At 39.6% G+C, this 16,947-nt stretch overlaps 1 protein-coding gene across 3 annotated transcripts in view; it reads right to left on the bottom strand.

Annotated features, from left to right (window-relative positions):
- Nucleotides 1–16,947, bottom strand: part of BBX (BBX high mobility group box domain containing) — a gene marked incomplete at its 5' end in the record, with an annotated part of 91,924 nt that overhangs the window by 27,983 nt on the left and 46,994 nt on the right. For all 3 annotated transcript variants that reach the window (XM_079704992.1, XM_079704994.1, XM_079704993.1), the window contains 2 exons: nucleotides 160–298; nucleotides 1,537–2,545. In XM_079704992.1, coding sequence (XP_079561118.1) covers nucleotides 160–298; nucleotides 1,537–2,545 — 1,148 coding nt within the window. The remainder of the gene's footprint in view (nucleotides 1–159; nucleotides 299–1,536; nucleotides 2,546–16,947) is intronic.

Genomic DNA, 16,947 nt, shown 5'->3' on the forward strand with positions numbered 1-16,947 from the left:
GCAGTACACTTGATTTGTATTCCTTCATGTGCTTACTAAGATGGCAGGAAGTGCTGACTGGATACTCAAAGAACAAGCAGTTAGTGATCTGTTTACCTTGAAAATACCACCACATTTGGGGTCTGTGCTGTGTGTCTGACTGTGCTCACAGACACTTACCCAAGGAGAGAGTCTTCCTTTGGCTTTGTCTTCTTGAACTTCTTGCTTCCACTGGTCCCACTCTGGTTAAATGTCCAGCTTTCTTCATTCCAACACCCTTCATGATCAGAGGAGTTTCCTTTTCCTGAGCTTCGTTTCCCTAAGGAAATTCAAAAGGAAGAGTGTGCTTGGTATATTGGGATGGAAGGGAAATCATCTTAGTTGCTTCACAAGTGACCTCTTGACCCCTTAGGTATCATTTGCATGATGCCATTTGTAACTATTTCAGATTCCTCAGAGTGATTCCTGATGGACCACCTTTAATAACAGAACATGCAAAAAAGTAACCTACAGACTCTGAGATCCACAGTCTCATCATAACAGGTGCAACATGACTCATGAGACAGACTAACTATCAATACTACTAGCTTTTCCATTAGATAATCAGCCTGAGGTGTGGGAGCCCTTTTCTGGTATGCACTATTAATTCTAATTTCCCCAAGACTTACTGGAATGACATCCCTGGAGAACCATGTACTCTCAAGGATCTTCATTCAGGACTTGTTAGACCTATTTTCACACACCTCTATAGTTGGAATTTAGCTTGGCAACAGGTAGTCCCCTAGCCAGATACTATATTTTAAAATAGATGAATTTATATGAAACACTCTGTGGAATAAAGGTATATATATTAACTGGTTTCTGGATACTGTTATGTTTTAAAGAGTTCTTCATTTCAACTACAGTTTTGATTACCTAGTGGGGAGGGCTAGATAAGTTATTTGCTTCTAGAGTCTACAGGTCAAGATTCTGCCAAACATATCTGCTTGTTTCAGAAAATTATTTCCATCAATTTAAAAAACCAGACTTGGGGCTTCCCTGGTGGCTCAGTGGTTGAGAGTCCGCCTGCCGATGCAGGGGACATGGGTTCATGCCCCGGTCCGGGAGGATCCCACATGCCGCGGAGTGGCTAGGCCCATGAGCTATGGCCGCTAGGCCTGTGCTCCGCAACGGGAGAGGCCACAACGGTGAGAGGCCCACGTACCGCAAAAAAACCCAAACAAACAAACAAACAAAACCCCAGACTTAAGAGCTCTACACATGCAATACTGATCCTTCAAAACAAAAAGCCAGCCAACACCAGTAAAAAAAAAGGTTGGAGTAACTTTGAACACTTATATTCTGAGAACTATGTACAAAGTGAATAGAAACTCTCCTTAATGGTGCTAAAACATATAGGTAAAATGACAAATGTATATAATCTATAAACTGTAAAGAATTGTACAAGTGTAAAATATTATTTTGGTACTATACTGTTCTTTACTGTGGTTCAATACATCTAAAGGAGAAATTCTGCTAGGTTTCCATGTTCTTTTCAGATTTAGAGAAGTCACTTACCTCTGTCAACATTAGCTCGCAGAGAGGTGAGCATACCCTCAGACACCAGGGTTTTATAAAGAGCACCTTTGCAAGACCTCTCGGATTTCCGGGAGCCACAAGTCTCTATTTTTCTGTGACAGTCACTGTCCTCAGGCTTGGCCTGTCCCGATAGACTGGGTGGTAATGCATCCTCCGTAGGGGTCAATGGTTCTGCTTTTATACCCTCTGGTACTTCACCAGAAATGTTCTTGCTGGCAGAAATACTGATAAAATCTTGAGGTCTTGACTCTTTGGTGGTGTCTGAGGATTTCTCCTTTGACATTTTCTTCTCTCTTGATTTCACTTTCTTCTTTGGTGGCTTGGCATCCAAAATGCTTCCCTTGCCACTTGAGGATGTACGGACCTTCTTGCGAGGGGTATCTCCAAGCTTCTCGATGCCCCAGTCTCCCTTTGCAACAGCTTCAATGGTGTACATGACACTCTCGATATCAGATTCCGAGGACTGCCTCTTTTTGCAAGTCTTCTTGGGTGTGGATTTATCATTTCCATGTCGATCCATTTTGTTTTTCTTCTTTTTCTTTTTCAGCTTTTCTGGTTTGCTTAATGCTGTGGGATCCTCGATGATCATAATTCCATGAGGATGGCACATGTGATCCTTTCTACTGGGAACATCGCTTATTATTATCTTGCTACTGGCAGAGTAAGAAAAATCAGGGAAGTGACTACATTTTTGATCTTCCTCTAATTCTTCCTTTTTAATTTCTTTAGGAGCTTCCATTTTTATACCCATTATATCATCCATTCGCAGCTCCTCAAAATTTCTTAATTCCTTAGAATCTCTTACATTTTCCTTAGCTGATTTTTCAAATTCTGCTTCTTTCTGTATCCTGGCTTCATCTATTTTCTCCATTTTTATTTCTCTTTCTTCCTTGCCCTTCTCCAATTCTTTAATTCTTCCGCCATCTGATTCTTTTGTTTTTATTAGCTTTGATTCTTCCATTTTCACCCCCTCTGATGCCAGGCACATCTAAACAGTTAAACATGAGAGAACAACAAAAATACATTATTCTATACTTGAAATTAGCTTAAACTTTTAAATTACATCCTTTTAAAAAATAATCAAAACAAAGTTCAAATTTTACAAGTCCACTTCTGCCAAACTAACTTAAATTATTCAAATTAATAAAAGGCTTTGTAATATGTTCATTCAACTCTAGAGGAGTATATACTCAAATTCTCACTTTCCAGCTTCTCATGAAGGTTTCCTCTGAGAACAAGATTTGGTAAAAGAAGGATGGGATCTAGAGTTGAAAGACCTGAGTTTGAGTCTTAATTTTGCTACTTGCTAACTCTGCACCTAGAATGAGTCATTTCAGTCCTCATTCCTCTGTTGTCTTTGTAAAATAAAAATGATGATAATAGTTATCTCAGAGGATCCTGTGAGGTCTAAGTGAGATGATGCACATGTGGGAGTACTTAGTAAATCATCCCCAAACTCTATTCAGATATTTACCTTTTCTTTTTTCTTGGGGAAATGAGAGAAATAGCAACAATTTCCATCTACCTGCTTAAAATTAGAAATGATAAGATGATTCACTAAAGAACTACAGAAGGTTTTGGTTAATGAACAAAACATTATAGGTCCACAAATGCCAACAGATAACCTGAAAGGTCACAAAAGCTCTGAAAAGTAAGTGGAGGGTGGTTGTTTTTTTTTTAAACTCATTTGATGGCAAACGATCTGATCCAAACTTACCTGGCTGCAAATTCTGACCAGAACTATTATCTGACTTAATGTGACTATTCATGTTTTTGCTATTAAATCTCCATGAATTTGAATATATATTAGGGGAATTAATGGCATACTGTAAGATACACACACTGCACCATTTTCCCTAAAATCTGAAAAATTTTGAGCACCAAAACACATCTGGGAGCAATTCAGTTAAGTTTTTAAACTCCCCAAATTTCACATATAGGACATTAAAGGAGAAACTCGCCATCTTCCTCTCCAGCAACTATGTACCTTGAAACTGCAATCTAAAAGCTATTTTCTAAAAGAGGAAATTACAGCTCATTGTAAAATTCATTTTCAATACCTGGCTTTTCATTCATAAACTCTCCCCATAAGGCTCCCCGGTGCTAGGCTCAATGGGGGACACTAAAGGTGCAAAGATCAATAAGGTCTGTCCCATGATTCCTGACAGCTTCCACACCAGCCCCTCAGCCCCTCGGAGGGATTCATCACGAGTCACTACAAGGCTGATGAGGCCAACGGCAGCACAGGAATTCTTAACCATTACTCATTTTATCTACTCTGCACTGTCAATTTAGAGGAAAAAAGACTATTAGGGCTTGCTGAACCCCCCAAATCAAGTACATGAGTAGGAAACTGATCTGTTTTAAAAGAAAAATCACCATTTTATGGAATGGCAAGTTGTCAGAGATTGTTAACAGCTATAAAATTCATTTTTTAAATGGATAATACATTGAATTAAACATCAGATACTATTTTACCTCATTTTTTCCCTTAGTACTTTCAGTATATCTCAAATCCTTCCATGAGAATTATGTTATGATTAGTAAGTCTCGGAAGAAGCTGGAGAAGGGGCGGGAGGAGGCAGACAGTGCAAGGTTTTTTTAAAAAAATGAACATGACAAGAGTACCCAGCCCTTCAGGATCATTCACAGGGAAGATGTGTAATATCATGAATTCACAACAGAGCTGTCTTTTTCAGGAAATCATGTAAGTTAACTTTTAGACCTCAGCAAGTAGTTGTGAAGACTGAGAACTTCCCTTTATTAAACCTAACCAGAAAAAAGATCAAAGCAAAATGTTAAATTAATTCTGAAACACTGGGGTACATATCATCTTCCCTGCATGCTTTATTCTCAGGGGAGATTTGCTGTTTTTGCATCAATTTTGGAATAATTTTTATTCTCCTTTCTCAATTATACTAGTCCTTCATGAATCTAACTACCCCATGTGGGGAGAGAGACTATGCTAGAAGAAGGCTAGAAAGGCATCCTCAAGGTAAATTTTATGGTTTTCAACCACTATCGCTCTGGTGGCCTTTAATAAGTCACTTCAGGGACCTTTGCCACACAAGCACTGATTTTGCCAATGGTTTGCATTTGCACAGGTTCATCTTAACAAACCCAATAACACTTTGCAAACTCTATTCTCAGCTTCAATGTATTTCAAAACAATTCTCCTCATCACCCCTGATAGGATTCTACAGCTAGGAATGAAATGGAACAAATGCAGACATTCACTCTGGGGACATATTCTGGGAAACAGCATATTTCTTGGGAAGGTAATTACCCCGAGCACTAGTCATGCTTTACTTCCTTGTTTCAGGCTCTTAAAGTTTTTTCATAAATAGAGCATGTTAATTCTAAATTATAAGAAAAACAATTACATGGTTGGAAGTTAAACTATAAAAATAAAACAAATAACTACAAATCACAAATCTCACTAACCAAACCCCCAAACAAACACAAATCAAACTCTCAGAGTTGGGTGTCACTCTAGACTTACCTAATTATCTTATCTAATGTTATCTAATTTAACATTCTTCCTAATGTAGAAATTCATTTTATTATAAAAGTCCTGAGAATTATCCAACTTTTTGCACAAAGACAGTGACCATATTAAAGGGCAATGCTGTTTGAAATTTTTTAAATATTGAGCAAAAATCTACAAATCCTATCAGTCCTGGTTGTTCCCTGAAGCCACTTAAATTAATCCACTCCTTCTCTCATGTGACAGACTTTTAAATCCTAGAAGATAGACTTTATGTTCCCGTGAGTCTCTTCCCCTGGAATAACTGCTCATTATATGTAAAGGCTTCCCAACCTTTCAAAAGTTGGGTCCCTCTTATCCAGATGCAGTATGGTTGTCCTGATGTGAGAATGGACTTTATTGAAATAAGTTGGGTTTCTGTGCAAGCACCATACTTGCTTGCCTAAGGCCACACAGTGAGCTAGGCAGGTAGCTTATACCTGAACCCATTAAAGGCTGAGAAATCGTAACAGTACATCCTCCGCTGGGTTGTTGCCAGGCAAAAGTAAACAAATGTGTGCAAATAAAATTCATAAATGACATAAAGCTTATAAGGGCTGGAAAACAATGACGTTTCAATTTAGCAGTATCTTAGATTAAGTTCCTAGCCTTCCTGTAATACTCTAGATGAAAAGTGGAACTATTTGTCAGTTGATAAGGACACTAATCTTCTAATGAGAACCAAAGATGAACTTGCCCCACTGTTTTTGTTTTTAATTCATTTTTACTGGAGTATAGTTGCTTTACAATGTTGTGTTAGTTTCTGCTGTACAGCAAAGTGAATCAGCTATACATATACATATATCCTCTTTTTTTTGGATTCCTTCCCATTTAAGTCACCCCAGAGCATTGGGTAGAGTTCCCCGTGCTATAGAGTAGGTTCTCATTAGTTACCTATTTTATACATAGTAGTGTATATATGTCAATCTCAATCTCCCAATTCATCCCACCTCCCCTCCTCCTTGGTATCCATACATTTGTTCTCTATGTCTGTGTCTCTATTTCTGCTTTGCAAATAAGATCATCTATACCATTTTTCTAGATGCCACATATATGCGTTAATATATGATATCCCACCTGTTTTTAAAAAAACAGGTCAAAACTTCTGGCTTGTATTGGGCTTGTGGTCAATTAAAATCCTGGATTACCCACATACTATGCTGGGAAGCTTGGTCTCTCCCATTCTGTATCTTTATACTTTTTGTAACTAGATGCAAGAGTTTCCATTTTTCTTTACAAAGTATATCTTTTCAAAATTTGAGTTAAATTACCTTCCAGCTTTGTGTTATAGACACATTTGATAAAGTTGCTTTTTATGTCTTCGTCTAAATCTTTGGTAATAAAGTTGAGTAGGTCATGGCCAAGGACAGAGCCTTCTGGCAAACCTCTAGAGCCTTTTCATCAGGTTGATTTGAACATTAATAAGCTCCAGCAATCTAAGAATGTTTAATAATCCAGTCTAAACTCCCCCCATTTTGTTTACAAGGACATAAGATTGTCTGTCAGAAGTTTTGCTGAAATCTGGGTACAGTATGCCATTAGCATTCTCTTCGCCTATTTTATAAGCATACAAAATACAAAATGAGGATGGCTTGTGCACCAGTCAGGGTGTAACTACGCAAACAGAAACAACTTAAAGCATATCTATCTAGCCAAGGGAATTTAATGCAAGGAATAAATTAATTACACAGGTCATGAAGAACTGGGATACCAAAACAGGAGGTCGTGAGGTAACCCAGGGATTAGCAACAGCAGGAAGGCACAGTAGGGACAAATGGCGGAAGGAGTGTTACGAAACCCAGGGGCTAGGTCCCTGGTGGAAGATAGACCTGTGGTGGGCCAATCTGGAGGGAGCTGGATACATGGATGAGATGATGCCTTTGCTTACTCCCACCCCTCCTCACCCCTTCCCTACACATCCCAGCCTCTCTCTTCCTCCCATCCCCTAATCTTCTGCCAGTGTCTCCCACTGGTTGAACCCAGCTAGAAATCAGGGGACATAGGAACCCAGGAAAGGCAGTCTGCAGCCACCTGGGATATAAGCCAGCATACAGGGTACAGAGATTCTGGGGAAGCACATTAGACAATAACTTTGAGGGCTGGGGGGAGACTTCAATAATTCCCAGTTTTCATCCTCTTTTCTATGAGTTCAAACATGATTAAAAATAATTTTCAAAAGTTTCTAGGAGGGTTTCCCTGCTGGCGCAGTGGTTGAGAGTCCACCTGCCAATGCAGGGGACACAGGTTCGCGCCCCGGTCCGGGAAGATCCCACATGCCGCAGAGCGGCTGGGCCCATGAGCCATGGCCGCTGAGCCTGCGCATCCGGAGCCTGTGCTCCACAACGGGAGAGGCCCGCATACCGCAAAAAAAAAAAAAGTGTCTAGGAGTTAATAGTCTGTATTTTCACATGACATAAACAGAGCCCAGAAACAGCTATGGATGTAGTAACTCTTAGAAGATGACATCATTCTGAGATGTGAACAAATTTTATATTGAGAGGCAGTTTCAAAAGGCAGGGATTCTAGAGAGATTGTCTATGACAACAGACTGACTCTGCCACCAATTAAGCTCCTTTTCTCTAAACCGTTCTGTGCCTGTTTCTCAATCTACAGAATGTGGATGTTAACATAGTACTTGCCTTAGGAATACTGTGAGGTTCAATGAATTGCACATGTGTAGTACTTAAAATAGTGTCTAGCACAGAGCGAGAATAATGTATTGTGACAACCATCCCTTTGGGGCTTAATGTCATGTAAGATAAATGCTGGCTATTATTATTAGTAGTAATATTCGTACTGTGTCATTAACAGCACATCATAGCCCTGGTAGGCTAACTGCTTTGCTCCAGTTTTTCATTCTAGTGTTGAATGATTCTATATCCGCGGGGAAAACCATACACAACAAAATTAGATTCAGCAAGATCTTAAATCAATTGTCTTTCAAGAAGCAACTCTTATTAAAGATATAATCAAGCTCAGTTCTACTTTTGGGTACAAGCATTATCTACTCACATCTACTTTTGGGTCCATATATCAATACTTTAGTGGGACCTAGGAGAGCACACACAAACTACATTATGTACATATGCATGGAGTGCACATAGAGAAGCACACAGTGGACACAAAAGAACATAAATCAATGTGAACTCAAGTGAATAAAACTGCACTGTGGGAAGCACAGAATTAATGTCTGTTATTAATTAGCCAACTTGCCCTTAGTAGAGAGAGAGGGTTGGTTGTTAATCAGACCTTGAAACAGAACATGCCTTAGTAAATGACAACTTATTCTTCTGTTATTATTTTAAATTGAACAATAACCCTCTTTAAAAGTGAGAATGGAAAATCATCTGCAGGCACCTTCTGGATGGAATTCCCATGGCTGTATTCAAAGAAGTTAAAATGTTAATGTTTTCAATCAAATGCTGGGCATAAATATTTGATATATATCATCTATTTCCTCAGGAACGACTCTATTTTTAATAACTGTAACTTCCGAGGCAGGGGCACAAAATATATCCTGTTCGCCTTTGTATTCTCCTCCGAGAATATCCTAGTAAAAAAATGAAGGCATTCAACAGATAATTGTGTTGAATTGAATGGTTCATTAATTCCGAGGTAAATGATGAATCTAAAATGCATTCTGATTAATACCAGGAAAGAGTTAACGAGTCTATAAAGAACAATGCTAATTATGACCATGCCACTGTTTGGCCTAGACCAGTGATCACACTGTCCTTAGTTATGGTTCCCAGGAGCACCAGTGAAAATTAATCACCAATATTTTAACTTTACCTCGGACAACCGAAACCACACTGAAGTTTCCTACTGTTTTGCATAGTCAGAGTGGCCTGATAGTGATGTGCTAGAAGAAATGTAACTCATTCCCAAAAGAAAACCAAAAATCATTATGTTGAAACCCAGATCCTTTGGATGTACACGTGGGACAGACATATAAAAAACTATCCTCTTCAAAATGATTGCAAAGGAAAAAAAAATCAATAAAGATACTGAAGGGATGAGATAAAATGGAGGGATTGTTTTTCATGTCCCTGAGTTCAGGGAGGCTGTCGTTTTCAGTTCAGGTATGACCACACCTTAGGTTCAGGGTTTGTTATTGGGTAGTGGCTTTAAACACACAATAAATCTGTGCGGCACCAAGCTTTTATCTCCTTAAAGACATTTAAAAATGTATTCTTTCTACAAATGTTAAGATACTGATTCATTTCTTTAATGTGTCCTGCTTTAAAAGACTGAGTGAAATGGCCAGTGAAAAATAATTAAGCATGCACTAGATGAGAAGTAATACCACAGAAGAAGATGCCCTTAACTGGTACAAAGAAATGGGTAAGTAGTTCCAAAATGTACCATATTATTTCACTCTTAATTATATTTTGTCTTTCATTGTTTGTTATAAAGGAGCCAGCTAGATTAAAAACAAGGCAGTATGGAAACAGACCCACTGACACTAATCAAGAAGTTTCCATTTCTAAATTTCTGCTTTTTAGTACAAAACAAATGTTTTGCAGCCAAGGTATGTTTACAATCATTTTGTACTGGCTTATTATCTGCCAAAACAGTGTAGACATAACCCTAAGATGGCATTTCGCGGTGTTTCTCCAAGATGTGCATGTCTCCCATAATTAAATAGAACCAGAATGTTTTTGCCATAAAAATACACTGGTTAATGGTTTCAGAGATTAAAGAATAGCATCACTGCTAAGATAATTCAATTTTCTTTATTATAAAAGATAACTGGTCACAGAACAGTGGTCTAAGTGTCTCTCAGCACTAAAATCTGTGCATATTAAGTAGCTTACTGTTTGGTTTGCTGAAACAATTAGGCCAGGTGAAATGGTGGTTTAAATGTTTATTCACTATTTCTTCAGAAACTATACCATTTCTGAAGACACTAGATGTGGTGGAGATGGACTTTGCTCCAAAAGGCCATTTACTGAAGTCTCCCCGAAAGGTGTTAATGGAAGTCATTAGGTGCATTCCTATATTTCAGTTCCTACAAAAGGAAGTTGGTGCAATTGGAAATTAAATGAAAAGTTTTAGAATAGGAGTTTTCTAAAAATGACTTGCAACTCAGCACAAAAAAGAAAGAAACACACCACTTTCAAACAAAAGGCCCCCTCTAATATATCGTTAAGTGTTATAATTCAATTTTACGATAAGAGTGCAGGTGAAGCTGAGAACTTGGGAACTACATGTTGAGGTTCTAGGCTTCAGGGGGTTACAGTAGGGTGAAAGGATAATGCACATCAATTATATAAGAACACAACAGAACACCTGAATGGAGTCATACCTCAATCAAATACCAGCTATAATTGGTAGTGGGGGGTGGGGGGTGGGATTTCCTACTTTTTTCAATATAGTATAGAATTTCTGTAATTTTAACATAACTCATCTTTTCTTAAAGTGAGCCATAATTTTCCATAAGATTTAATTTTTATAGATACTAGAATAAATTCATCTTTACCTACCCATTTGACTATAATTATAAGGGTTTTTTGCAAATTAGAACGCAAGAAAAACTAGGGTGTTGAGGTCTCTGAAAATGTCTTCATCCTTTTTTTAATAAATAGGGTTAATGACAGACAACTTTTCCAATTCCCTTGGACCCACCATATCTACAATCTTGCTTTTTATATATATGAAGAGCATGTCTAGAGAAATCCAGCATTCTCTTTCTTCAACTTCACCGTAACAGATTATCAGTTTCACAAATTGAGATAAAGAAGAAAAGTACAACATAGACAAATCCAGCAATCCTGGGGTGACCGTTTTTTACCTTTCTTTCTTCTGTGCTCAGAGGAACATGGGTTTCTGCTTTCCAAACTCAACTGTTTACCTAGCTGGCAATCCCCTCGTGTTGACTCTTTCAGTACTGGATTTCTTCAGTTATCCCTTCCCCCTCAGCATCTTTCATCTCTGCTTTTCTACTTGTGGGGCCCCCTCTCAGTTCACAAACATCCAGGTTTCCTGAAGTTGGGCTCCAAGATCAGGGTAAACTTCTGAAAGCCGTTCTTTTCCCACATTCAGGTTCAGAGCTGGAGTTGTCTCGGACTCCCCTTTGCTTTACCTCTCTCATTGACTCGATCACCAAATGCACCCGAATCCCCTGCAGCCTCCCATGCCCACTGCCAGCTCCCCAGATGCTGGTTCTTGTCTTCCCACACCCAGACGTCCAGAGGCTTTCCGTTCTGCTCTACACAGCTGCCAAGTGAGTCTCTCCAAGCGCTGCTCTCACCACTGCACACCCCTGCTCCAAATTTTCAACCGCCCTTCATTATTTTCAAGTACAAATTTCTCTGCTTTACACTAAACACCCTCCCAATTCTGACTTGCAGCTACACTCTACCTTCACCTTCCATATATCTCCTAGCACAGCCCTCTCCTCTGCCCAGCTGATTTACTTATCATCTACCTATTTCATGTTTGCCTGCCTTTATCTCTTTGCTCTATCTCCCCCATCTCTCCATTTAATTATGCATAAATCAGTCTCTACTGTGTTTGGGTGGTTAGGTATAAAGGGGTGTGGACAAGTGTAAATGGGTGTTGGCAATGACTGTTGAACTCAGAGTCGGGGCTCAGTAGGGAAAGGAGAGGATGGTGACATTTGTACAGCAAACACCTCTAAAGGGGCAGCCATTTATCAGCTCTGACCAATCGTTCTCATGCAGAAAGGCTGGTCCAGTCTCTCCAGACCCTCTACATTTTCAAGAGAGGTCAGAGTACGCATTTATTTGAAATCTATAATTTTAAAATATTAGCCACTAATTCAAATGTAAGATATAATGCAGGTCAACAAATTGTGGGCCAAAGAAAGCATCTCTTAACAAAATTGGATGCGGCCCAAAGGATGCTAGTTTCAACCTCTGTTCCTCAACTACTCCTTCATCAAGAACCATCTTTCTTCACGCTCTCTCCCCTGTGCTGGGTCCCCAGAGCACTCCAGTTGATATTAATTTCTCCGTTTCCTGGTTTTACACGTTCACTTTGGTATCACTCAAGTTGAACTTCCTCATTGCATGCTTTCCTGTGAAACCACTTGCACCATTAATTTATTTCTTATCCCTTAACTTTTTATATTTTATCTCTTTGCAACTGGAGAATAAGTTCCTGGAGAACAGGAGGCATACACTGTAATTTCCTACAGTCCTCACCGTATCTTCCAAAGTATATTCACAAACAGGCACTTACTTATTTAAGGGTGTAGGATGTATCTTGGCAGTTTCAAAAGTAGAATCACTTTTAAAAAAGGAAATATCAGCTCCATTTCTTTGACAGCAGTCTTGGACAATCTGTCATTTTATTCAGCCATAAACATATGTGTAGGCGTAGGCTATCTTCCACAGAGACTTCTATAACATGCAAACTCCTATAACAAGTAACTTGCACAGTCTTTGATATTCATCTAAAACAAGGTGACAGAATAGCACAGTGCTGAAGAGCCCAGGCTGTGGAGAGACTGACTGGGTTTCTACGGAGGCTCTAATATTTCCTGTTCACATGACCTCAGGCAAGTCACAAAACCTCTCTGTCCTTTTGTTTCTTACTGTGGAAAAGAGGAATGATAATAGTACCTACCTCAAAGGACAGGTGTGAGAATTCAATGAGTACATATAAAGTACCTAGAAAAGTGCCTAGCACACAGTAGATAATAAATGTCGGTCATTATTATCTTACGTTAGATAATAAAACTTACTTGCAGATAAAAAAATTAGAAGTAAAACAAATAGTAATATTTTTAGGCTTATGCTCCAGCCTCTCATGGCACTCCAAACACCAAAACTGGATCTCGAGGTAAGGTCTTCCTATACCACTGATCTCAGAAGAAGGCTCACAAGTTATCTCAATGTACATCCATATGCAGGTAGCTTGAACAACCTCGCTGTTAACAGCACGGAGTAGGCCCTCAGAAACTACTGTTTGTTAGAATAAATGAATAAACTGCTCCACTTGTTGTACTAGGCAATATTAGTAACAGATATCTTTAAGTATAGAATTTTCTTTACTAAAATGTACAGATAAAGATGTTTCTGTGTGCTCTCCAAGTATAGCAATTATAATACACAATGATCTCCAGGAGGATGCTTTGCTATTCTTTATGTGACCTGACCTAATTAATTTCAAAAGGAAAGGAAACACAATGCATTATAGTACCTGTGCCATTAACTGATTAACTGAACAGTATGAATCTCATGGAGGTTCAAACATAAAGGACTGTATTTTTTACAATTCCCTGACCTCAGCAGCACAATGCCAAATCTCCCTTCCTAGCTGGAGTAGATTCCTGAAAAATACCTGGAATAGATTCCAGAATTTCAGGTCACTTTCAGCTATTAAAAATCCACCCAGGGCTTCCCTGGTGGCGCAGTGGTTGAGAGTCCTCCTGCTGATGCAGGGGACACGGGTTCGTGCCCCGGTCTGGGAAGATCCCACATGCCGCGGAGTGGCTGGGCCCGTGAGCCATGGCCGCTGAGCCTGCACGTCCGGAGCCTGTGCTCCGCAACGGAAGAGGCCACAGCAGTGAGAGGTCCGCGTACCGCAAAAAAAAAAAAATAATAATAATAATAATAATAATCCACCCAATTTAAAATGCCAATCAAATACCTGAAGCAAACCCTTCCACCGGAGCATCTCCTGGCTTGGGGTGCTGGGAAATGGGGAGCGCTCCTTGCAATGCCCAAACTGAGAGTGCAGGCCAATCTAAGTCTTCTTCTATCTGCTGCCAGCCTCCTCCAATTTTCTTTTTTGCCTGCTGAAGTGGGTGTAGGGCACAGCAATAAATATATGCCTACAATATTTCTTGCTTCTCTCCAAGAGAAGAGTTTTCTTGCAAGCAACAAACCCCTCTTTGGGAGGGCTCCTCATTCACTCCTTCTCCCATGTCCACCCACCAGAATGGAGCTGGGAAGGGTGAATGGTTAGTTCTGGGACTGGTTCCTGGCCCTTCCTTCACAAGACATATAGCCTCTGGTTGAGAGAACAGAGGAAGGAATGGTGCAGGTAAAACCAACTGTGCATGGTTATGTCTTTGTCTGTTCCTGCTAACTCCACATAAGACTGAATGACCTTGACAGAGATGCCAAGGACAGAGGCAACTTACAAAATATTTAACAGGCAGGGGTGCTAAAAAATCAGAAGGGATGCGGTCTCAGGGGTAGAACAGGGTGCTGCAGGCCCCTTGCTGTGCTGTCCAGTCGCTAGAAGGATAGGGGAGACCTGGGATGCTGGCAGAGTTACTGCAAAGGTACTCGAGGGGTAGGGTCCCAGTCTTTTTACCAACAATAGGAAGTATTTTGTATTTTAGTACCGGGACAGCTGTCCTGGTGCAAACAAGCTGAACATCACTCCTGTTTGTGGGAGTTCCTCATTGTCCTCAAGTGAGAGATGGGATGGTCCCAGGCCTGCCCTCTCCCCACAACCATTCCGTGGCCTCTTGCCTGATCAAGCTGAACTACTTTCTACTTGTTCATTTGGCCCCTGGAAAATTCATGCATCTTTGCAACGCCAAGACAGTGCATCAGGCTATTCTAAGTCTCTCCCTGATGCTGACTTCCTCCAGTTCTCTTTTGGCCTGGTCAGAGAGGTGAAGGGCACTGCAGTAAATCAATGTCTAAAACATTGCTTGCTTCTCGCCGAAACATGAGAAGACACTTCTGGCAGTACGACCCCTAGTCTTTAACAGGGGTTCTCTCAGAGCTGTCTTCACTCTGCTTGACAGAGGCCAGGGGTGAAGAAGGGAAAGCACTGCCTGCTTTCCTCCACAGGACAAGGAGAAAGCCACAATATTCCAGATGACTGCCAAGCCCATGATAGCCCCACCCATGGGGTTAGGGTGGGGAAACCCTTGGAGTGGTAGAAGGGATGACAGCTGGATAAGGCTGTCTCTTTATAAATCCCAAGAGAAGAATCTAGCCCAAACTGAAGGTAGCTTGTTGATGGCTTTCCCTTTAGAATGTGTACATTTAAAGATGTTCCTTAGGATATCAGACAATGGCATCAGTTCTGGGCCACAGGAAAAATCCTCCTCAATATCCTATCATACTTATTTAAAGAGGTACCCAAAATAATTAAATATCATACTTTGTTCAAGAAAAAATGAACATCAAATACACAAGGAATAAAAAATAACTGAGGAAGCATATTTCTACTGGTGATTATTTAGAGATGCTGATTAATCCATTGTGCACATATTTATGTTTAATTATAAACTGGGAAGGCTTTAGGATGTTATTCTAAAACACAGTCTATTAGCATTATGGCATCATATTCATGTGGTGCAAATAATAATGTGAGGAGATTTTCTTGGTAAATTATTTTTTACCAACCCTGTTCCATCAAAAGCATATTATTTTTACTTGGATGTTATAAGAAACTAAGTCTGAGTATAAGCTGATTTGCTATAATTGGAATAGGCTTATTGCAGTCATTTTACCCCTTTAAATTATGATACCAGCATTGAAACATCTGTTAAACCATAGCATCTGTTTTATATTTGGGATGCATCCTTACAAATTTGAAGAGTGTTCTTTTTAATGAGCTCTGATTTAATGGGGAATCCATTTTTTTGTGACTGCTATGCCAAAGAAAGAAAACGAGAAGACAGATTCATTGCTCTAGCACCCCGCCCACAGCAAAGCACCTCTAAGGTCCATACATTTCTAATACAAAACTATTTAATAAACAAATATTCACACTGAAAGCTAGTGTGTTTTATAAATCAGTGTTGTTTAATATTTAAAAGACCATATGGATATGTCTGTATATATGTACATACCCCACCCCCCTGGAAATGCAGAAAGGGCCATATTCATCTTATTTAAGAAAAATAATCACTTCTTTCAAATAAATTATCTTGACAATCTATATAGTCTTAAAGATACTGGACAAATTTATGGCCTCATAGTCTCCCTCTTTACTAAGACACGTTTACAACTCTAAAGGCAGATTCATTGCCAGATCTTTATCATTTTAGTTCTATCAGAAACAGTACTTTGCCACTGACTTACCCAGTTCTTTTAAAAACTATTCCCTGTGGAATTCCTAATTTTTCTAGTCATTCGTAGCCCTCTATCTGAGTCTGAATTTCTCTTATACAAGAAGCATGTCAGCTTCATGTCAGACAAAAATGGATTAGTTTGTCCCACTATTTACATACTATATTGTTTCAGGCCTTTTCATTTTTATATTTCTAATTTGGATCTGGCTGGACTTTAAAAGCTTAATTTAAAGATATTTAGGGGGAATTCCCTGACGGTCCAGTGGTTAGGACTCAGCACTTTCACTGCCGGGGCCCGGGTTCGATCCCTGGTTAAGGAACTAAGGTCCCGCAAGCCACGAGGTGCGGCCAAAAATAAATAAATAAAACTTAAAAAAAAATAAAGGTATTTAAAACTGCTAAATTTTTATGATACAAGCTACCATAAAATTTAGAAAATGACAGGTTGTCCCATTAAGTTCAATAAACTCAAAGAATTTATAAAAGAACCATATCACAAAAAAACTCAGAAGGAACTCATTGGAAGGAAGACAGAAAAAAGAGAGAAAAGAAAGTTTAATATAGAGATTTTGGGTCACTCATTTTGTACCTCCTAATTTGTCTCACCAAAAGAGAAAACTGCTACAATAGTGTCCAGGCACTATAGCCATTTCTTGCACACATCCCCATAGGGCAGATCGGTCCAGCTTGGCAGAGGAAGCCTTGTTGCCACCCATCCCAGCAATGACCACTCCCGGCATCTTCTCCCCCCCACCATCCCCCGCCAAGTGAGGGCTCTGTCCTTCTTAGGCTTTACAAAAGCATCTTCTCTACTTTGCCAAAGGACTAGTAGCATTTTACACCCACATCACAT

The sequence above is a fragment of the Hyperoodon ampullatus genome (assembly GCF_949752795.1).
Source record: "Hyperoodon ampullatus genome assembly, chromosome: 5".
Lineage (NCBI taxonomy): Eukaryota > Metazoa > Chordata > Mammalia > Artiodactyla > Ziphiidae > Hyperoodon > Hyperoodon ampullatus.